Source organism: Tachypleus tridentatus, chromosome 13 (assembly GCF_004210375.1).
Source record: "Tachypleus tridentatus isolate NWPU-2018 chromosome 13, ASM421037v1, whole genome shotgun sequence".
Lineage (NCBI taxonomy): Eukaryota > Metazoa > Arthropoda > Merostomata > Xiphosura > Limulidae > Tachypleus > Tachypleus tridentatus.
Window position 1 is genome coordinate 63,070,166 of NC_134837.1, and position 24,147 is coordinate 63,094,312.

Here is a 24,147-nt window from a genome sequence, read left to right on the forward strand (position 1 = left end):
TTGACCTTGAATAATGGTTAACTATTTATAAATACGGGTCCACGATGGGCAACCAGGATACTGGTTAAGTGACTTAAGTTCTGAAAGGGCAACTATAATGAACTAACATAAGCTGAGTATTCATCGAGAATACAGACTTTATTTAACCATATGACTACATGTGTAATAAAATACACAAATCTTACATAGATTAGTTCTTCAGTGAAAAGAGAGAAATTTCTCCTCATCAGGATAAGTTATCTTAAACTGCTAAAAGAAACAAACCAATGATGCACTGATACACTCCCATTAAAAACATAAATTTAGGAAGTACTGTAGTGGTTAAAATAATGGGGCATGAACCCCTTCTCAGAATTTTTATGTGCCCACATTAGGCATTTTTTCTTAAACTGATTTTTTCATGCTACCAGTGATATAATCAATGTCCAGGTCACTACTATGGTCACTTCAGCTGTCCTGAAGAGTCCTGCTGTAATGCCAAATATCTTGCAGACACAGATATAGCCTAGTTGTTCTTATATTATTATACATTCTTACATTTCACTTACACACTTTTAGAAATAAGAAGTTGCTATTATATAATAGTTAAATTGATCTACACTTGTATGTGTATCTTGCAGACACAGATACAGCCTAGTTGTTCTTATATTATTATACATTCTTACATTTCATACTTTTAGAAATAAAAGTTGCTATTATATAATAGTTAAAAACAGACCAGTCAATAGTTTCTCAAGTTGCTATTATATTAGACTGATCTACTTGTATGTGTCCTTGTCTTCCAAAACAGACCAGTCAATAGTTTCTCAATAATTGACTTTATTCAAACTATGTAGTAATAAGTGTATATACATATACAGAAAATACTAAAATGAACAGTTTTGTTATTGTACTTCTCAAAATCTGAGAATTTATATTAACAATCAAAATCCAAGCTTAAATTATTTCTTATCCTCAAAAGGTTAAATGTAATACATCAAAAAATACAATAATCAAACATGTACCAAGCATAAAGTTTATACAAACTCAGAAAAATGACTTGGTACAGTAACATATTTCTGTTTTATATGAAAAAGTTTACTCCAGAACATTCTGATATCATTCAGATAGAGTTTAGATATATCTTTTGGTTTATATATACTGACCTTTGGTAAACCCACAAAAATTAGTGATATATATATAAAGATGAAAAATTCTAGGTTCCAAAAACCATTCACCTTTTAATATAATAACCTTTAAACAACAAAAAAACTTCACCTTTATGAGCATTAAGGAAATATGAAAGCATTTATATATTGTTTTCTATTAAAAACAAAGGTCAAGTTTTAAAATGTGGACAGACCATGAAGTTCAAACTGTTATTTTATAAAATTTTCTGGTTACATTAATTAAATAATTAGCAGAATATATGAATGTTTATTAAGCTGTTCCATCACCATGCCATGGTGTAGTATCTTAACATCAGATACACAGAAAGTGAAAGTCTTTTAAACATCTATCTGCCAGAAAAAAGAAAACTACCCAAAAAGAACCAATAATGGGTACTTAAGTTTAAATTCAGAAAGAAAATTCTAATTTAAATGTTTTTTTCTACCACACCAAAAAATAATTCATGTGCACTGTGCCATGACTGGTTTGTTGTTGTTTTAAACCAAAAATAATATAAAAACAAATTCACATCATTTCCTCTTACAACAGCAGCAAAATTGTTGCACTTGCTCAATAAAACAAAAGATTAAGTGTATTTAAATTTTGAATTTTCACATATCATAAATGTACTTTGCACTGTAACAAAATATACCTTGCATTGCAATAAATCTTGAGCTAAAACAAAACTTGTTAGCAATCTTCGGTCATGATTTCAAATTGATCTGAAACTTAAAATTCTTCAGCCTAACTCTCTGACAGTGAAAGTACCATGCATCAGAATATAAATTATAAAATAAACTTCTGTTATTTCAGTAATATCCTTTAGTTAGCAGAAAAGAATAAGTGAACTACAGAAGTTTATTTTATAATTTATATTCTGATGCATGGTACTTTCACTGTCAGAGAGTTAGGCTGAAGAATTTTAAGTTTCAGATCAATTTGAAATCATGACCGAAGATTGCTAACAAGTTTTGTTTAATTATGGAATCAATTATGGAAAGATGGTTCAGTAAACTGAACTGCACATCATAATAATTAGCAAGTACAGTCCTTCTCATGAAAATATGGCATGTGTGTCAGGGCTACTGTTTTACCAACTTATTTGTCTATATACTTTCTTATTATAAAATTAATTCTCAAAGTATACTATTTATTAAAATTATAACCTTTTGGTTATTTTTTCTCACATATTTAATGTCTGTTTCTTTATGTGTGCTGACTTATTACATAATGTACCAATAAAAATGAAAGACTAAAAACAACTCATCTTCTATTAAGCATATACAACAATGAATAAAATCTTGTACACAAATAAAAGATCACAAAACAATAAAAGGACAGAAAATCCCTGCCACACAGACATATCATGACAAAATAAACTAAAAGAAACTAACTGAGAAATAAATGGCATTTACATTAATCATGAAACCTTATACAGTCTCAAAATTAAATTCAACATATAAAAAATATTGCTCAAATTACACGTCACTGGTTCAATTACTTGATCCCATATAGAAATGTAAAAACAAAATACAGTCGTGCTCGGTGTTGTTGAAAACCACACAAATGTTTACTGAATCAATGTATTACAGCAACTTAAATAACTACCTGTTTCAAAACTTCTTCTGATAACTAAACAAATCAAGAAAACCACTGATGTAATCAAACAACACACTTTGGATGTATATCTACATCAGGGACTAGAAAATACTGGTTTAGACAAACAATAAATCAAAGGCCCTGGAGTTCAAAGACCTGAGAATTACTGAAATTGATATACTGCACTTAGCAGTGGGTTAATTAAGCAGGGGTGATACAGAAGTCAAATGGTGAAAACAATATATATCTCACACACTAAAGCTTAACATATAACATACAGCAGCTTTTAATAAGCCTGAAGTAGGGCATGAGTAAGTATTGGGGCTAGCTATTAATTCTAATGTAATTCTAAATCCTGACACAAAATACCAAATACAGCTTATAATTATTTCTAAATTCTAACAGAAACTATCAATTAAAGCCAACAATTAACTGTAAATCCTAACAAAACAACTACCCACTACAGCTTGCAACTATTTCTAAAGCCTGACAAAAACTACCCACTACAGCTTATAATTATTTCTAAAGCCTGACAAAAACTACCCACTACAGCTTATAATTATTTCTAAAGCCTGACACAAACTACCCACTACAGCTTATAATTATTTCTAAAGCCTGACAAAAACTACCCACTGCAGCTTATAATTATTTCTAAAGCCTGACAAAAACTACCCACTACAGCTTATAATTATTTCTAAAGCGTGACAAAACTACCCACTACAGCTTATAATTATTTCTAAAGCGTGACACAAACTATCCACTACAGCTTATAATTATTTCTAAAGCCTGACACAAACTATCCACTACAGCTTATAATTATTTCTAAAGCCTGACACAAACTATCCACTACAGCTTATAATTATTTCTAAAGCCTGACACAAACTATCCACTACAGCTTATAATTATTTCTAAAGCTTGACACAAACTATCCACTACAGCTTATAATTATTTCTAAAGCCTGACACAAACTATCCACTACAGCTTATAATTATTTCTAAAGCCTGACACAAACTACCCACTATAGCTTATAATTATTTCTAAAGCCTGACACAAACTACCCACTACAGCTTATAATTATTTCTAAAGCCTGACACAAACTACCCACTACAGCTTATAATTATTTCTAAAGCCTGACACAAACTATCCACTACAGCTTATAATTATTTCTAAAGTATGACAAATGTCACCTGCTACACTTTACAACTAATTCTAAAATATGTTAGAATATAAACTACAACTTACAGTATGCAATAAAAAATACATACCTATAAAACTATTCATAATGATTCTAAAGTTTTGTATAATTTAAAAACATTTTAGCTTGTAATTAATGTTTTAAGGTCTGGCAGAATAGATATGTTAGAGCATACACAAAGTTTCAAAGTTTGAACATCAACTTTCCACTCTATCCACAAACTTTTGGTTCAGGTACAGGCTTAGAACCATATCTGCATTAAAGAGACAAAAGTATTACCCTCAAAATGAAAACTACTACAGTATAGAATATAATAAGATAAAAAATAAGTGTATACATCAAACAAACAGAAATCTCCAAAATACAAGTTGTTTGTTATTTGTGTCAGAACAAAGCCACATCGAAGTATCTGCTGCTTCCACTACATTGAATCAAACCTTAGATTTTAGTGTGGTAAGTCTATAGACTTACTGCTGTCCCATCAGGGAACAACTGCAAGTGGAATAAACTTTTATTATACACCACAACCTGTTCAAAATAGTCTTTATTTTGTATAAATAATGTAACATGTAAATAAAAGCACTTTAGAGAAAGGAATAACATCAAAACTGACAGAATGGTCAAGCTAGCACAACAAGTGCTTGAGAAAATTATTAGTTTATCCAGCAAAAAGTTTGAAATCAAGTTGCAGTTGGTTAGACACAATATTTTGAAATTAGAAAAAAAATAAAAAAATATATATATATTGTCGGTTATTCATCTTAATTAGAAGTTTTAAAGTATCATACGAACACACACAGCAACAATAACATCTCAAACATCAGAATGAATTTTCTTATAGTCACAGCACACTAAAGTAAATTAATAATTATGAAATTTTTTCCTTCTACATTTTCTATCACATGACACTGACCTATACAATAAACAATGACCCATAAAGGACCAATCAAACAACAAGAGTGTATTTCAAAATGTTATCCTAATTCCTTGAAGAAACAGTTCTATTCTGAACCACACACATCCTCAAGTTTCAGAATAGAACTGTTTCTTAAGGAATTAGGATAACATTTTGAAATACACTCTTGTTGTTCAATTGGTCCTTTATGGGTCACTGTTTACTGTATAGGTCAGTATCACCTCAAGTTTCAGTATTATTTTACAATTAACTGCACCAATTCACAACCACCAACAACATAAAACATTATTAAACACAAGTTAAAAAAATGTAATTTTAAAAGTTACAAAAATAGTTTGAAGTATTGATGAGATAAAAACAGGTACCAAAAAAGAAACAAATTTTAAAACTGTGTTAAGTTTTACATGAATATGTGCACTACCTACAGAAAAGAAACAGCAGAATAAAGAATGTCCAGTAGTTACTTATTAAATAGTACATGTACATCCATAATGATATTTTCTTCAAAAACAAAAAACAGACCAGTCTTGAATTTTAGACTTAGCCAATGTACCAGTTATTTGATAAGCACAACAGCATATTCAACATAAAAATATTTATTTTAAACAATATGTAAATATCCTATAGTGACCTTAATACATGTTAGTTTACTTTCTCTAGCCTTTAAATAATGAAACACTTTATAACTTTAATGAAACTGGATATGAATTAAGCATATTAATAAGAATAACTAAAATGTATTATAAAAAAGTAGATGGATGTGTGGGTGGTTTGCATTTTATGGCGCAAAGCAACTAGGCTATCTGTGCCTATTACAAAAGGAATATTCCATTTATTTAAAGGCATTTTAAAATTTTACAGCGTAATTTTGCTCCAGGTTTAAGTTTCACTTGTGTTGCTATATGTACGTAACTACAGTTGAGATCACAAAGAACATTTAAAGAAGATTTTGTTTTTCTACAGTATTGATATTATTAATTAAGAAATCAAAATGCATCTACATTTTAACTTGAAATTTTACCTAAAAGTAAAATTTTTCTATAATACACACCATGTTTCTGACTAATTAATTGAAAATTGTCCAATGAATAAAGCTTTTTTTCTTTTTTTTACAAATAAAAACAAACTTAGCTTAAAAAGTACATAATACCTTAAAAATATCTTTAAAGTGCTAAGTCTAATTAAGAATATTTGAATGTTTCAATGGGTCACAAACCCATTATCAGCCGGAATGAAAATAACATTGAAAAACACATTGATATTTATTTCTACTATTTTACAAACTAAGATACAAGTATCAACGTATGTTTTCAGCACTATTTTCATTCCCAATCATGGTAGATCTATGACCAATCAAAACATGCAGATGTTCTTAGTTATGCCTATCACCTTCAATATTTTAAGTATTGTGCACTTTCAGACATTCTTTAAAAACTAAGTTCTTTTCAATAAACATCTTTAAACAAAGTATTTCTACTTTAATGCTAATGAAGATTTTCTGTATACGGTAATTCAGTTACAGTAACACATCTGCAGTTGAAGTTTATGTCGATCCAGTGAATAGATAAACAATGAATACACAATATATAGGTTTGCAGCTTTTATCTGTTCATTTTTCCCTTATTCTTTTTTGGTGTTCCTTATGGGTTATCAGTATTTGATTTAGCTTTAACTCCTAAATATTCTATTGTATAATCTTTCATTTTAAAAGTTCTACAAACTGGAAATAAACTGAACATTTATCAGTTTAAATTGTTGCTCTATCAGAGGATGGAGCCTAACATTTGGGTATAAATTTTCTGTATGTGATCAAACAAGTCCTACTTTCAGTGAGTCGGAAAAGTGAAACAAGAAAATACCTACCTATTAAACAAGCTCCACCCATTACGATCTGAAACCAAAACTAAAACCTTAGAAAAATACAAGCCAACATTAAATGTGCTGATACTATTTTTTTATCCTTCAATCCTTAATGCACAGTTTCATTTTTTCATTGTCAAAAGTATGCACCTCAAGAAAATTTATGAAATCCTTAAATGTTAATATCTATTAGCTGGAAAGATAAAAATTATTAAAAAAGCAAACACGTTTCATTAGAGTCGACTGGATAAATATGTAGTAATAACATCTAGATATGAAGATTACACAATATTATATACAATCACACTGTACTTTGATCATACCATATCGCTAGCATTTACATACAAGAAACAATCACCAAACTTACTACAAAGAACCTTCTACCTGTAATATTCCTAAATATCTTAAAACACTAGATAGTTGTAAAAGTAAAAACCAGACATGAAATACAAGTTACTTAGAAACAACTGTCACATTCAAGCAAGTTATTTTCCTTGTTTTAGTTAACAAGCATCATAAATCTTTGCAATACGTGACTCATCACAACATTCTTATCAATTCCATCATAATTACTAATCATCTTTTTACACTGTTAGTATAAATGCTTATATTCTTTGAAGACCTGATCTATGTTCTGCCTTCCAAGATATTCTGGTGTTATTTTGTTTATTTCAAATGTAAAAACGAAGAAACACTGGTCATCTCCTGGTAGTCAACATGTTCCTTTTTTATTGAATCTCCAGCTTTTTCATGGATGTTTGCTACAGCATTTTATAAACTTTGAAAATGATGCCTCTGTAACAGTTACAACAGCAGTTTGACCTTTGAACTTTTGGCAGGTCAATTCCAACAGCCTTCCTTTAGTTCAATTTGCTTCACTTTTCCAAGTTTCACCATCCTTAAATCAGTATCTTTTCTTGTTTTAATATTGATGCTACAATCTTATTTCAGAAAGTTGATTTTATCCAGAATAACATAAAAATGATTCCTCAGTTCAAAAAAAAAATTTTTTTTTATAACAGAAGAATAGGGTTTTTTGATAACAAACATAACCGATGTTAAACGCTGCTTCATCTTCCACTTCATCACAAGTGAACTTACAAATGTAAGAAACACTAACTTCCCAAACACCTCAAACCTATCTTTTTTCTCTCTTAACAATCCCATAATTTAGAGCTAAAGCTAACCACAAAAAGCTAGAAGAAAAACAAAAAACAAACTTTCAAACCATCACAGTGGTTCCCATTTCTCTGCTCTACCAAAATGTTTCATATTCTTCAGCATTCTGCCAACACTAGAACTTATTAGCTTTAGCATTCTTCTCCTATTACCCATCTACTCCTCCACTTCACTCCAGGCTTCTTCTGCCAACATATAGAATTTGTTAGCAAGTCGACCCTTCATGGCTGCCATGGCAACATCTGCTGCTTTATGGTATAATTCACCTATCAGATTTAATAGCTATATTAATAAGAAAAATCAGTACTAAATCTTTTCATTACAGCAAAGTTTTTTTCAACTTTAAATAAATTTGTATCTTCTAAATTATAAGCACAGAGTCAATCTGTCTGTGATGCCATGAATGTTCCATCTTATTTTTCTGTCTAGCTTTTTTATTTTTTTAAGTAAATACTGATAACTGTATTCCTAATTTATGTTTGAAAATAGTATTGTTCAAATTGTGAGCCTACATTCTACTTTATGTTTGTAAATGGTACTATTTAGATTGTAAGCCTATGTTCTACTTTATGTTTGAAAATAGTACGGTTTAGATATAAGACCATCTTACACATGAAATTATTACTAAGCAACTAGTTTGTGACTGGCCTATTGTATTAATAACACAGTACCTGTCAGACTTCTAAAGCAGTCGTGTATGTACCCAGCTTAGAGAAAACATTATCCACTATTATCTTACAAACAAATCAAACAATGTTCAGCCTGATATCACTGTTAACCTTACCATTTTAAAATTTATAGACAACAGACTTTGAAACCTATTTACTATTCATGCACTACATTACGTTTCAAACACTGCATCTTTGATCAGATACACTTTAATATCGGATATTATACTAAATATATCACAGAGGCAACAAAATCATTAAGTGACATATGCTTCATGATTTATCTAAAATGTCACAAGTCTAACAGATTATTAAGTACAACTCACAAACTGATTAGCAATGTAATAAAGATGTCACAGTTACCAAATAACAGATGTCACAATAAAAATCACTAAAGTCACAAATTAAAAAACTAAAATGTCACTAATTGGACAATTTAATAAAAACATCTAAAATTTCTTTTAAATTCCACAAAGTAAACAAATTAGTAAATATTATCAACTTCAAATGATATTTTTAAAATGATGGATAGTTTTAATACAAAAAAAAATCAAATTGTTTCACTTAGCTTTGTAAATGTAAAATCTGTTACAAGTTAGAAATCATGAGGTAATTATTTTTTGAATTATCTTTTTCAAAATAATGGATCCAAATTTGTAATTAAATTTCTTAGCTGAATAAATCTCATTACCATAGATATTACCTCATAAAAACACACAAAAAATGTATAATTTCACAAGTACACACCTGCCCTATTGGAGTCTTTTTCAAGGTCATAACCTCCCTGTCTGTACAAATCAGCTTCTCGTGCCAGCAGCTGGTAGGGTGGGTCATCCAAGTATGCATCAAATTCATCCTCAGTTTCTTCAAGCTTGGCTGCTTTTTCATACCAGTGCACAGCGTCTTTCCAGGACTTCTTCCTGTACCCAATTTATTGAAAGGTATCTTCTACATAAAGCTAAACTAATTAGAGTTTCTACAACAAGGCCTTCTTCAGGATCTGAAGATGACCTCTCTAGAGAAATCCAAATACACTCTCTTATACCCTCAAGAGACAACTGCAAACCATTAAAGTTCTCACACATACTATGTCAACTGTAACTGAAGCTCTCCTGAAACAAGTACAGCTGTCTGATACCAGATTTTGAGCTCTAATAGAAAACCTGTCTAAAGGTACTTGGTTTTAATATGCAACAAGTTGGATTTAATTAAAATAACCATATCTTAATTACTTACATTACTCTGCCAAACAATCAAAATATTTTCTGTTTCATCTATGAATATACTTTATTGACAATAAGTTGGCATGCAAACATGAAAATATGGCAAAATGAAACAACAACAACAGTACAATATTCTCATATTATGTTTAGAATATAAATTAAATCTGATAAGTTTCAGAATAAAAATATGATACAGAAAATGTATTAATGGTATTTGTTTCTTTTTATTACAAAAAAGCATGTCCATATGGGCTCTTATCTAATAATAAAGTAAAATACAAACATAACAATATGAAACATTTATTAAAATATTTCAAAACCTTCAAAATTCCATCTTTAGTAATCTAGATGTACTCAACAAACTCATGGTAAGTGCACCAGGAATTTGATGTACATTATTTAAAAGTTGTCTGAAATTCTTCCTATTTTAACTTCATTTGTACTACATACAGTGTTGTGCAAGTGTTAAGATAGTAGAATATTTTGTTATTCCCTCCATTATATGTGACTAATTCTTCCAAGCCATTACAAAATGTAAATTTCAACACTATAGTAATGCTTCACTGATCACTGCTCACAGCTGAATGAACCAGAGTGAGAATACTTATATTTTAGAATTCCCATATACTTGTAACTACAGCATATCAAAACTCTCTTTGCACACTCTCTTTGTTAACCTGAAGATGACCTAAGAAGGTCGAAACGTTGTTCCGTACTTTATTTCAATTAAAGTTTTAATACCCATGCCAGTAGTCTTGAGAATACATTTTTACCCCAAAGGATTCCTTAATGAAATATGTTGGAAAAAATGCCCAAAAGACTGTCTGCAGATGTTAAAACAAAAGGGACACACCCAAAATATTATCTGTTTGCTGAACTCAAAAACTTCCACTGAACTTCTGTTGTACTAAATATGAATATTAAGAAAATTTGGATATTTCACCCATAATTTACATTCCATTGTTTTTTGAAAGTAGAATTAAATCTAATTTTTGACTTTGTCCTAAGACGTTTACAGTACTGTATTTCTCACTTGATTTTGTCTACTTTTTTATTCAAGTTTACTTATTATTTGTTACAAAATACATCATATTTCTGGTGTAATTCCTACTGTGTTTTTTTGTACCTCCAGGTTTCAAAAACTGCAATTTTGACAATTCCAAAATTCCAAAACAGCTTCCTATTATTATGTCTGTGTTTTACTTTATTGTAAAATTATGTTTTCCAAAAAGATGCATCATTTATTTATTTTAAAATATACTTACATAAAACCACTAGAAATTTCCCAACTAATATTCTATTGCAAAATAAAGAAAACCCTCATAGATAATTATAATTTCTCACAAATAATTTTATGACATTCAATGAAACCTGGAATATTAATCTGCAAGTTGTATGTAGGAAGTAGACATGACATACCTTGAGGTACCCAAGTTATCACCAGTATCAAAAGCTTTTGCCATGTAAATGATAGCAGCTCTATCACCACCTTCTGCAGCCTGAAGCATGTACTCTACACCTTTCTCTTCATTCTCTGGGGTATCCTTAAGAAAGATTGAGAGAAAAATCCAACAACACTGATGCATCACTTTTTTCCGATATATTACGTTCAGATTCTACATGTAATTTCACTGAAACAGAAGTTACCATTGCCAAATGCAAGAGATAACCTTCTATCCAACTTTCTAGCAAAGCTTCTGAGCTTTAAAAAGGTAAAATATTAATTCACACAAAGAGATAGACACACTTGTAACCTTTCCAGGTACACATTAATATATAATCAAATCTTTCTATTTATTATCCTACATGTAAAATACTGTGCTCCATTTCTATAATTGGGCATACCTCAAGTGTGGCTCACCAAAAGGTCTTTGTTATGTGTACTTGTCACCAACAGTTGGTGCTTGTCTAGTAATGCCATTCTTCTCATCAAGCAGTTCAATTTAAGTGAAATTGTGGGATCTGTTCTCAATTTCACCAAGATAGTATTTCAAAATAACTTCTGGCAGATCAACTAAATTAACTCTCTCAATATGGGGTCAGCCTATTTGACCAACCATGTAACCTCTTTGTAGTAATTTAAAGGCTAAGTAGATTAAATACTTCTTTTAATGTAGTGTGTATACAAAATTTGGCAGTCTTTCAGTTTCAATTTCGAAGTCTTACCTACACAAAAATTATGGTTTTAGTGAAGCATTTGTAATAAACTAAGAATTTTTCCATTAATATATTAAGTGTTTGTTTTGAATTAATTTTCATATTAAGATTAAAAATATTTTTCCTCATCTCAAAAATCTACCTTCCTTTGTGTTATCTCTAAAAACCTCCTAAATACATTTCAAACAGTTTTGTTTTTCAGTAAAGTTTTATACTTTATCAATCATTTTCTTTTCCCTATTTCAAAATGGAACTGGTCAGTTTGACTGATCTCATCACCACCATATATAAAAAAAAATATATATATTATCCCTTTTTTCTTTCATGAACGACTTCAAATTGTAATATGGAACTACATTTATTAATTCTAAGTTGTTCTAAGCTGGTAACAGTATACATCAATTTATAATTTAATTTACTGTTTTATTGCCCTTTCAATTTCCCTTTGAATCATGTCTATCTACTGTCCACATCATTATAAGTTATAAATCACTTGGAGCATGTGCAGCTCACATTATGGTATCAAATTACATTACCTGTGAGAGCTACTACAAACTGCTTGTGTACCTCATGAAACATTTTTTTGTTACATTATTATTTATTTTACCTAATCTTCTCTTAACTGAATTTAAAAGACCCCTACTGTTACATTTAAGTTACTTTATAATAATAATAAATAAAAGATAAACAAGAATTAAAGAACTTACCCAAGTTTCGTTTTTTATTCCTGTCGATTTTTGGTGAAACTCAAGTCTATTTTTTAATACTAATTGTAGTAATGCACTAAATAATTTTTATTTAATTAGACAATACACCAAATAATACACACTAATAAAGTGCAAAAAGGAGGCAATTTCCTCTAACAATTACATTTGTTTGGGCTTTCTAGCCATGCAACAAGAGCTGTTACAAATTAACCTAAGATAGCTGTTGTGATTCTTGTGAGAACCAAACCTGTTATACCTGAAATTGATGCTTATTAATTCAGAACACAATGTAATACAATATGTCATTTGATAGACAAAAGCCTCGACTTTCTATTGGTTACAGGTAATATATACTCTACAAAAAAAGAAACACAAAAGGCAAAATTTGAGACAAATTGTTAACAAGTTTATTCCGGGTAGTTCTGTATGACATGTGTGAAACTTTGCACATTCACTGCTGAACATCCAAAGTCTGCAAAGGCGAAGTCCACGCTCACTAGTTGAAGTTTAACGTCACTCAACGTCAATAACGAGTATGCCCCCCGTGAGCATCAATAACTGCTTGGCATCTCCTGCACATGGAAGCGATGAGATGACGAATCACATCTTGTGGAATGGCTGTCCACTTAGCCTGCAAAGCTGCTGCAAGCTGAGGTAGAGTCTGCGGTTGAGGTTGTTGCCGTCGCAGACGTCGGTCCAACTCGTCCCAAAGATGATCGATGGGGTTTAAATCTGGTGATCTGAAGGGCCAGGGATGAACGTTGATGTTGTGGTGTCTCAGGAAGACAGTGGTGAGTCAGGCTGTGTGAGGACGGGCAATGTCATGTTGAAAAACGTCGCTGACGTTCACCATGATGGGCACATGGGGCCTAAGAATCTCGTCGACGGTTGCGTACGGTCTGATCGGAAATCCTACACATCCCTGGTATGGTTGAGACAGTAGACGTCGCAGTGGTGGTCCTATTCCCGAAGGTGACGTAACCGGATGTAGCGATCTTGTGTGGGCGTGGTCACACGAGGTCTGCCAGATCTTGGACGGTCACAAGTTGATCCATGTTGTTGGTGACGATTCCATAGCCTTGTGATGGTGCTTGGGTGGACATTCACAGCTCTGGCAACATCTGATCGAGATTCACCTGCTTCCAATCAACTAATGGTGTTGTTGCGTTGTGCTTCAGTCAGACTTGGCGTAACTTTATTGCGTGTCGGTGGCTTAACGCTGAGCTATGGAAACCGAGAACCCGTCACTTTTATAGGGATTTTGCACATGTTGCACTTGCAGAACATGCAGATCTCTCAAACAAATTTATTGGACACAAATGCGTTTATGCGAAAAATCCGTTGTTTTCCTCCGTTTTCAAAGTGCACAACTTTTGTTGTCATTTTGGTCTGACAATCAGTGCCTTAACACATGTAACATCACATACTCTGAGCTTGTAACATTATTACATATATTTCTCTTTAAAATAACAAAAATAACCCTTTGATGCGTTTCTTGTTTTGAAGAGTATATAATAAAACACAAGATATAATTATTGACAAATACTGAAAGAGAGGATGTAACAGGGGGGTGTGGTAGGAGATATCCAATTTCCTATTTGATAGCTCTGTGATCAAGGAAAATTGTGCTTTATCTGAGCAATGACAGTGTAATTGCAGGTAATTTACATTTAATTTTGTACTTTTTGAGGGGATGGTGGGTAAAATAGAGAGGAAAAAATGCCAAGAGAAAATGTAATCCCATGTGTCACACTAGAGGAAATTCAGGATTATTTCAAATACTGACTTCAAACTTATATAAAATGAAAATATGGATTATTACCTAAAGATTTTATGTTGTACTAATTTAATAAAATTTTGAACGTAAGATACTAAATGTTTGTGTCATATGCAGTAAAAGTTACTTGGAGCAAGAAGGTTAAGAAACCTTTTGATCTGGCAGAGGCAGAACCTGTATTTTATCTGTCTTACACCAATGTTGAGCTACATGAATACAGCCAAGGCAATACAGTCATGATACATTAGAAAACACTCATGGCTTCCTTGAAAGTCATCATTATTCAAGCTAAACAAGTTCACACAATGATATTATTCCTTCTGTTATTGATGGTTAAACTGATGACACATCTAAAACATTCTCCAAGTTACTATTCACTTAGATCCAACCATCTGAAGAAAACAATGATTAGTGGGATTCATCACTTTATGAAACTCTTCATCTGTATATTGATACTCAAGACACCATGACAGTGATGTCTTATATTGATACATGACCTTTATACCACAGCTCATCTTACAGCTTGCACACAGCAGATGTGCCAGACTATAGTCATGAGCTCCCAGTGAAAGCCAGAATGATCAATTTATCATGGTTGGTTGGTTGGTTTAGTGTTTACTGGCACAAAGCAACTGGGTTATCTGCACCAAACAGCCAGTAAAATATGTAAAAAGGAATCATGCTAAAACAGAACATAGTCCAATTTTCAGATTTAAATCTTAAATAGAGTTTAAAAAAACAATATCCCTTAAAAATTTAAAAACACAACTGAGGTGGACATTATCACTCTCACCAATGACACTGACCAATGTCAAGAGTGAACCCACCATAAAAATGTTTAAAATGATGCCATCACTCTCAGTTGTAATGACAGCATGACAGTAAGATGTGTATTATTGTGACTTGAGTGCCACACAGACCACACACTGGTGCATCAGTACCAGATAAAAGAAAGTGGCAAGTTAAAAAAACTGTGACCAATGCATAGCCTAACCAAAACGACTTCCTCCTTCTGATCCTTACAGAAGCAAGATGGCCAAAGAGCAATAGAAGGTTCGATTTGGAAAAGCTTATCATCATGTTACTCACTCCAAGTTGACAGCCAACTGGCGTGAAGCCGAACCTCGAATACACGACCATAGTCCATGTATGGAACAGGCATGGCAGTGATATTATCAGACCAGATTGACTTAGTTGCGATGTCAGCAAAGTCGTTCCCACAAATACCAGTGTGGCCTGGTATCCAGAAAAAGTGGACAGAAGTAGATGATAGAGAAAAATGAGCCAACTGGTTTTTGAATATCAATGAGAATAAGGTGAGAACTGATATGAAGTGATTCCACAGCTAACAGAGAGCCAAGTTAATCAGTATAAATAGTATAGTTCATGTAATGCATAGCTTCTATGTGATCCAGGACAAGAGAAATGGCATACAATTTGGCAGTGAACACAGACACTGTAGAGGGGATTCTGTGTGCAACAACCAAATCACAACAAGCCATGGCACAGAACCCACAGAGTCAACTGACTTCGAACCATCTGTATGAATGGGAATGGAAGGATTTTGTACATTTGGTCACATTTGAGGATAGTAATTAGCCATAGTGGGATGGGCTCATCTGTGGATACCGCTATGTCATCCAAAGATGGACCCCATTCATCCAACTGCACCTGGATACGAAGGCTAAAATGAACAATGGAAGACCATCTAATATAAAAAAGTATGGCCCACTGAGGAAGGAAAATACAACCCCATGTGGGATGCTGTGGTAAAGCTCAAAGTTTTAAAGCATACATTAAAGACAGTTGCAAACTATGAAGATATAGAGGGAGTTCATGGTACTCCATGTACAAACTCTGACTGGAGAAGTGCAGAAAGCCTCTGTGCAGAGCTGAAGACCAACATTTTTAAGGCTGAGGTCCTGGAAGAACCATAGACCAGAAACCAATAGTCCAGTTTTGATCAAATAAGGGCACAATAGATTTTTATCATGGAACATCAATCCATCCCCCATGAGGTGGAAGAGAGGACATGGAAGATGTTCAATGCCCTTGTACACTTGACACGTAGCTGCTTGATGTGTGGAATAAAGGTCAGCTTACTGTTAAAGATAAGCCCCAAGAATTTTACCTCAGGGACTATGGAAAGCACAACTTTACCACTATGAAGTTCAGGATCAGGATGAATATCCTGTTAATGTCAAAAGTGCATGCAAACAGTTTTGGAGAGAGAAAAGTAAAACCATTTGCTGTGGCCCACTCCAGTAAATGATTGAGGGCAGTCTGTAGCTGCCACTCAATATAGCCTGTGTTTGACGACTGACACGAGATGTGGAAGCTGTCAACAAAAAGACCGTTTGCAACTGTAGGGAGTAGTTCTCCACTAATGGCATTAATCTTTATAATGAAAAGTGTGATACTCAAGACACAGCCCTTAGGGACTCCAAGCTCACTTGGGAAAGAATGAGAAAGTGTTGAACCCATGCAGACCTGTAATTGCTGATTCATTACAAAAATGTTTAATAAAATAAAAAAAAAAAATCAATAAATTACCACACAACCCATACTAGTAGAGGTCTCTCGCAAGATGCCATACCTCCATGTTGTATCACAAGCTTTCTCAATTTAAAAAAACACAGAAACAAGATGTTGTTGCTTGAGAAAGGTTTCCCTAATTGACGTTTCAAATTGAATCAGGTGGTCCATAGTGATGCACTGTCTTCAGAACCCACACTGAGTGGGTAAGAGGAGGTTGTTTGATTCAAGCATTAACCATCCTCTCTAAGACCTTACAGAGACAACTCGCCAAAGCAACTGGATGGTAGTTCAAAGGAATCTTGAGATTCTTCCTAGGTATAGGAAAAGGGAGTACATTAACATGGCACCAAACATCCTAGATCCAGTTAAAAACAACCAAAAGAATAGCAAGAGAGGCAGGAGAGAAATGGTGCAACATCTCTTAATGAATATCATCAGGTCTGACTGATGTATTGCCAGACTGATGATGAGCAAGTTTAAGTTCTACTAGTGTAAGGGGGTGATTATAGTCACAGAGAAGATTAGCCTGAAAGGAAAGAGGTGATCATTCTACCCGTGTTTTGATGGCTAAAAAGATGGGTGATTAAGAAAAATAGCTAAATGCATAAGAGTATTGGTGATGCTCTGGGCATCAGCAACTTCCTGGGCAATCAGAGAACAAAATTGAAAGGGAGGCAGAAGTATACTGGCCACTAACCTTTCGAATTTTGTCCCATATGACTTTGGAACTGGTAGTAGAAGAGATGCTAGGTGTATTTAACCCAAGATTCCTTCTGGCTCTGACATCTGACCTAACAAGCACATACACAGGCCTGCTGAAATGCAATGAGGTTTCAAAATGTGGAATCCCTACAAAAGGTATATCAAGCCCGTTTTTGAGCTTTCCTTGCCATATAGCAGGCAGAATTCTGCCAAGGACAAGGATACTGTGGGAAAGGTGTTGAGGTTCTAGAAATACACTGAGCAGCTGCTGCCTGAGCAATACAGTCAGTTACTACTACCACACAGTCATCTATCAATGGCTTACACAGAATGATAGGATCAAGTTCTGAGAGAGAGGTGAAAAAAAGCCAGTAGGCCTGATCCAACTTCCACTGAGACACATGGGTCAGATGGCATCGATCATGGCAAGTCTCTCTCAAAATGATAACTGCTCTGTGGATTACTGTCGACCCTTCAAGAAAAGTTACTTAAAAGTGAAGGGGAGCAGATAGAAAGACCTGTAGCAGTAAAAAACTGATTAGGTGCATGAAAACAAGTATAAAAACCAGTATTGAAGAGAAATAGGTTCTAGTCCAAGAGCATATGCTCTATAGCATGATGCCTTCCATCATTACTAGCACCACCCCAGAGGGGATTATGTCCATTAAATTCCTCCAGTAGTAAAAAGGAGGATGGTAACTGCTCAATGAAGGCATCAACATCTAACTGATCATAGATCTCTTCAGGAGTCGGGTAGAGAGAACAAATAGTAATGGTATGACCCAAAGAAACACAGATGGCTACAGCCTCTAAGGGTGTATCAAGTGGTAAAGACAGGGTGGGCACATGCTGATCAACCAGCAATACCACCCGACCATGCACTCATCCATCACATGACCTGTCACTTCTGTACGAAAAAAACTGTATCAGCAGGTTTCAGAAACGTTTCCTATAAGGAGAGACACATGGAATGGAAAGAAATCAATCAAATCCTTAATGTCATCTATATCTGATTGAAAACCTCGACAGTTCCACTGAATCAGAGTGACCATTTTTGTTTATGTGGAGGAGAATGTGGCAGGGAGACCTTCTGTTTGCCACCAAGATTTTTTTTCCTTTATTGAATGAAGATTTATCAACCTCCATGGATCCCTGAGTCAAGTAGTCAGGTCTCAGTCTGTAAATAAAGATTCCCATGACTGAGGGTGTGAATGGATGGTCAATTTACTTCTCAAGGCTGCAGAGGAGGATGGACCCGATAAAACACTTGAAGCTGAAGGAAGTGAAATTGGGCAGTTACTGGAAAGAGTGGTAGGGACAGAGGTAAATGTAGACATGGATGCATCAACTTTCTTAATTATGAAGGGCACAAGATTCTTTAGATGTTTTGCAAATGACTCTTGTTAGAGGCACAAAAAGAGGAGGCACTAAAATATCTCCAGTGTGCAACTTCCTTACTGACTTTAGGGAGTCAGCAAGCCCATCTAATCCCTTCTGAATGAAAAAGGGAGACATCTCCATCAAGATAATAAATGCAAAATGAAAAATCAAGGTGTATAGTCTGACTATGATGATGACTGTGTAAGAGACTTGTCCTTGAGTGGTTGTTTTCCAGTTATCTGCTTTTGTTCATTCTTTTTTTTCATGGATTGGAGTATCCATAATAAACAGGAAAAATTTCAGTGCCCACTGACCCCACCTTCCATACAAGAAGGAACTCACTACAACACCAAACAAGAACACTGCAGCAACGCCACGATTTCGTGAGCACTATACCCAAACACCATCATCAGATACAATGTCCACAACACCCACTGAGAACATCCACACATCTGAGAACATCTAAAACACAAATAATCCATTACTCGTCCAATAGAGATTCTTCAATGGCTGGCTCCTAACAAATATAGTAGTGTATTCTAACACTTAAACAAAACAGATTTATAACAATTATATTATATCCCATTGTTTATGCAATGTGGTGACATATCACATTTTATACATACACATATCAAGCAGTGATTCTTTGTTGTCACATGCAAATAAAATATATCTCACTGTTTATTCAATTGGGGTCCTTTATAATGAAGGTTCCTAACATATGTGGATGAATTACCTGTTTCAACAATGATACTTCATTAGCATGTGCAAAAACAGTATACATTAAATTCCACTAATTATCCAATTTATTTTTCCTTACAGGTCCAATACAGATCTCTCAGTTTCTACTAGTGCATCTTTAGTAACAGATTAATATGTATAGTAACAGTATTCCAGCATTCTCTAAATTAATGCAACATATTAATCCCATATGCAGTGAAACTTCTTTCCCCAGATGACAAAAACATACTTACAGGCACAGAGATGTCTATCAACAAATCATGTTGAAGTTGTAAATAGATATAAGCCATGGTAACAACAGCTTCCGTGGTGCCACAATCTGCAGCATGTTGCATGTGAAACAAAGCTGCATCGTGATCATACTCTTCTTTGTTGTCTGCTGAAAACCGTCCCAACTCGTAGTACTTGGCCATTTCAAAATGAACCTATAAAAATATTACATTAGAGAAAGATTCTCAAAATAAGATCCAAGCATTTGTATTTGTAACATAAGAAAAGGCAAAAAAAAATTCAATATTAAACAGGCCACAACTGCTTTAACTCAAGAATTAAGCAGCAAAACGTACTTATAAGACAAGCAATGTTTACCCTAATGTACAACATAATCATAATTACACAGTTGTCTTGAATGTATTGTTTTTTAGTATTGAATGAAAGCTGTTTTACAACATTGCATCCTTACACAAAACTCATAAAATTTATGAAAATTTTAACATTCAGGAAATTCAAAAAATCTGATAAGTTCAACAAAAATTAAACAATTCTTACTTGTTGATGTTTTAATAGGTGAAATTACTGTAATTTTAACCAGCTTGCTATAACCTCTATAACTGAGTACAAGGTTTTACTCAATTTGCTTTTTGACTATTTTGACTAAATGTCAAAGTTATTTTGCTAAACTAAGCAGCTGTTATACCTGTCCCAGAACAGACTTCTCTGACTTTCTGTTGTTATCACTGTCCAACATTTTCCTCAGCTGAACTTCACTGTAGACACATGATGGACGGGAATGACGAGCAATCAGCTCTTGGAAAGCCACACGCTCATGTTCCTGAAAGAAGTGTATTAATGAGAAAATAATATTAACACCAACTATTCAACAACTGTTAAACTCAAAAAAAAGGGGACATATTTTGGTTAAAAATACAATATGACCTCACCTATTACAGATCAAAGATTAAAGCAGGTGTTTCATAAACCGGACATTTCAAAATATGCATTTATCACAACTTGTTACTAAAATGTTTATTGCAACTAACAAAGAATTAAGGAAATTAATAAAAGTTAAAATCTTTATAAGATAAAAACTTTTATTTTAAAAATATAACATTATAATCTTTTTATTATAAAATCTTCAAAAAGAAGTTAATTTTAATAGTCTATTCCAAAAAAACTAAATCAGTGAAGCATAATATTTAATTATTAATTTGTGTAATATCGTATCATAATAAGTGGTCAAAACAACACACTATAATGTAACATAGCACCATATACAGCAAATTACAATCAATATCTGTTAGAAAGAAAAACATATGTTCATACAATCAAGTTGCAAAGTAATTTGTGCTTCCAACAAATGATAATATGTTTAACATGTTTACTTAAGCACAAATTAAGTAAAAACCAGTTAACTGAAAATTAATTTACAAAAATATAAAGTTAATCACCTGACCAGTTTTGGCATACAACTTATAGCATATCCTTGAAAAACTACAAATGTGGTACATCAAAACCAGTCACGAAAGTAACTGTATATTTCTGTAAATTTATTTTAGTTAATTTATTATTTTACTTCATCTGTAGTTTAAAAAATATGTTAATCTCAATATCATTTGTATGTTAACTTCATCAACTTGTAGATGTGGTCAGTTGCTCTTTGAGAAAAAACAAAAGCTCAGTCTCTCATTCCTACAGATAACTATTACAATGGAAATGTTCAAGGTTCTCACTACCTCTCTAACCATATAAATTATAAATAACTATTACAATGAAAATGTTCAAGGTTCTCACTACCTCTCTAACCATATAAATTATAAATAACTATTACAATGAAAATGTTCAAGGTTCTCACTACCTCTCTAACCATATTAATTATAAATAACTATTACAATGGAAATGTTCAAGGTTCTCACTACCTCTCTAACCATATTAATTGGTTTGTTGATTTTTTGTTATTTTTAACAAGAAGAGAAATGCTGACAGATTTCATCTGTCCTTCTCTTTGGCCATTTTTCTATGTGAATCAAGTTCCCCATAAAATGGATAATTTGATGAATAAAACTTTTGAACAAATCTAAAAAAAACAAAATATATTTTTAATTGAAACTTATGAGAAAATGGAAAAAACTTGTGCACCCTTTCTTGCACAGCAAATGAAACTGTGACCATAATCATTTCTTCCCTAGGAGTTAGTTATTAATGTAAAGATGACCATTGTTATAGATTTAAAGGTAAAAATTCTTACATCAGTTGATGTTTCACTGCTTTCAGAGTCAAATCTCTTCCTCCTTGAGAAATACAAGGATCCCAAGCCAGAGTCTGAACTGGTGCCAAGACTGATGAAATCAACTGCTTCATCTTCACTTCTCTCTTCGTATTCTTCGTCCATATCGTCGCTGCTTGAACTGATGGTGCGGTTTCTACTGTCCCTTCTCCTGCTGGGGATATATGAGTGTAATGGAGAATCAAAGATTTCACTATCTGAAGGGCTTCCTTGAGATGATGGTCCACTATATGTGCGAGCACGTAAAAATTCAGTCAGATGAGATCGCTCATATTCAGAGGGAAGAATACAAATTTCTTCTGTACCACGAACTCTGGTCTTGCACAGTCGCTTAAAAACCAAATAAATTACATATTATTCTCTCCACCTTTAACCCTCAACAAAAACTCTTGTCAAAGTTTAAAAAAACACTAAAGAAAATAATTACATTCAATGCTTCTTACATTTAATGCAATATTTATTCTTTAATAACAATACAAATCTAAATAATCTTGTAACGTGTGTTACAATTGTGAATTATTTCTGCAGAATTCAAAACAATAAAAGTATGTGAACTTAAAAATTTCCAAAACATAAACTACGAGAGCAACTAAAAATTTGTTTATCATTTTCCTAGGAAATAAATATTTATTTTACAAGACTAAAATCTAGGGTTTAGTTCTCTGCAGTGGCCAGAGTGCAGATAGCCCATTAACTAGTCTTGCAATAAAATATACACCAGCAACAAATATTGTTAGGTTGTTGCACAACAAAAATATGTCTTATATAATCATCTGAAACAGACATTGAAACTACACACCTGCAACTGTGCCATCTTTCGATTGGCTTTCTTCTCTGGTAGAGCAAGATCAAAAGGGGAAAGGTTCAGGCTGTGACAGATGCTGTTACACACATGTGAATGGAAAAACAATGCCATTCCCTTAGTTCCCAAATTTCCATCTCCATATTCCTTTCCTGAAGCTGTATGAATTTGTGGATCGGTGTAGAGGTCGTCAACACCTTGAATGTCAACCACAATCAATTCATGGCCTGACCTTTCAAAGGTAAAGTGGCTGAAAGCCTAGGGAATACAGAGATTCCAGAATAACATTCTCTGTATAATGTTAATCTTTTCATCAGTATTTATTAACTACTTACTCGACACAACGTTAAACAAATATTTACTGCCACCTGGTTGGAAAAATGGAAATTAGGAAGGTTATTACTATTGTATACACACAGAGAAAATCTCTCAATCAGTTTAAACTTTTAGTCTATGAGCACTAATATACTTTAAAAACATCACACACACTATTTGTCGGAGTATCAATATACCATGTTATTATTCCAAACATCTAATCCCATTACAGAAACAAAGTAAAAGACTAGTTACAACTCCCTATTTCATTAGAAAAAAAATGTAGCCTCTTACCTGAGGAGTTAGACGAAGCCCTTCACTAGAGATAAAACCAGAGTTTGAATTATACTTGATGTATTTACCATCAATATAATGTTCTAAGTGATACAAAGGCTTTTCAGGTCTGTTATAGAGTTCAATCACACACATCTGAAATATGTCCACCTTTAGAGAAGGGAAAAAGCATTTTATTTCAGTAAAATCTGCTAAATAGTTTGACTCTATATTAAGAAACAAATATTATTTAAGGGTAAAATATAAATGATGATATCAACTAAGTCAGTATCAGTAATTTCATAAGAGAGTTTTGTATGAAACAATAAAATTAGTTGTTTAAAGGTCTGCTGAGAACGTAACCAGTTATGAATTATAAGGAGAAATTTACTGTGCCTGTTTATTTTATCAACTTGTTGGAAATTATAATTTATATCAAATTATCCAAAGCATCATAACGATT

The 24,147-nt window shown here is 33.0% G+C and overlaps 1 protein-coding gene across 2 annotated transcripts in view; it reads right to left on the reverse strand.

Moving 5' to 3' along the window:
• Positions 1–5,806: 5,806 nt before the first annotated feature.
• Positions 5,807–24,147, reverse strand: part of LOC143240778 (eukaryotic elongation factor 2 kinase-like) — a 38,771-nt gene continuing 20,430 nt past the window's right edge. For both annotated transcript variants that reach the window (XM_076483816.1, XM_076483815.1), the window contains 8 exons: positions 23,706–23,855; positions 23,094–23,354; positions 22,256–22,624; positions 20,708–20,842; positions 20,025–20,216; positions 11,209–11,333; positions 9,314–9,486; positions 5,807–8,164 (listed from right to left, as the gene is read on the reverse strand). In XM_076483816.1, coding sequence (XP_076339931.1) covers positions 8,055–8,164; positions 9,314–9,486; positions 11,209–11,333; positions 20,025–20,216; positions 20,708–20,842; positions 22,256–22,624; positions 23,094–23,354; positions 23,706–23,855 — 1,515 coding nt within the window. In that variant the 3' untranslated portion in view covers positions 5,807–8,054. The remainder of the gene's footprint in view (positions 8,165–9,313; positions 9,487–11,208; positions 11,334–20,024; positions 20,217–20,707; positions 20,843–22,255; positions 22,625–23,093; positions 23,355–23,705; positions 23,856–24,147) is intronic.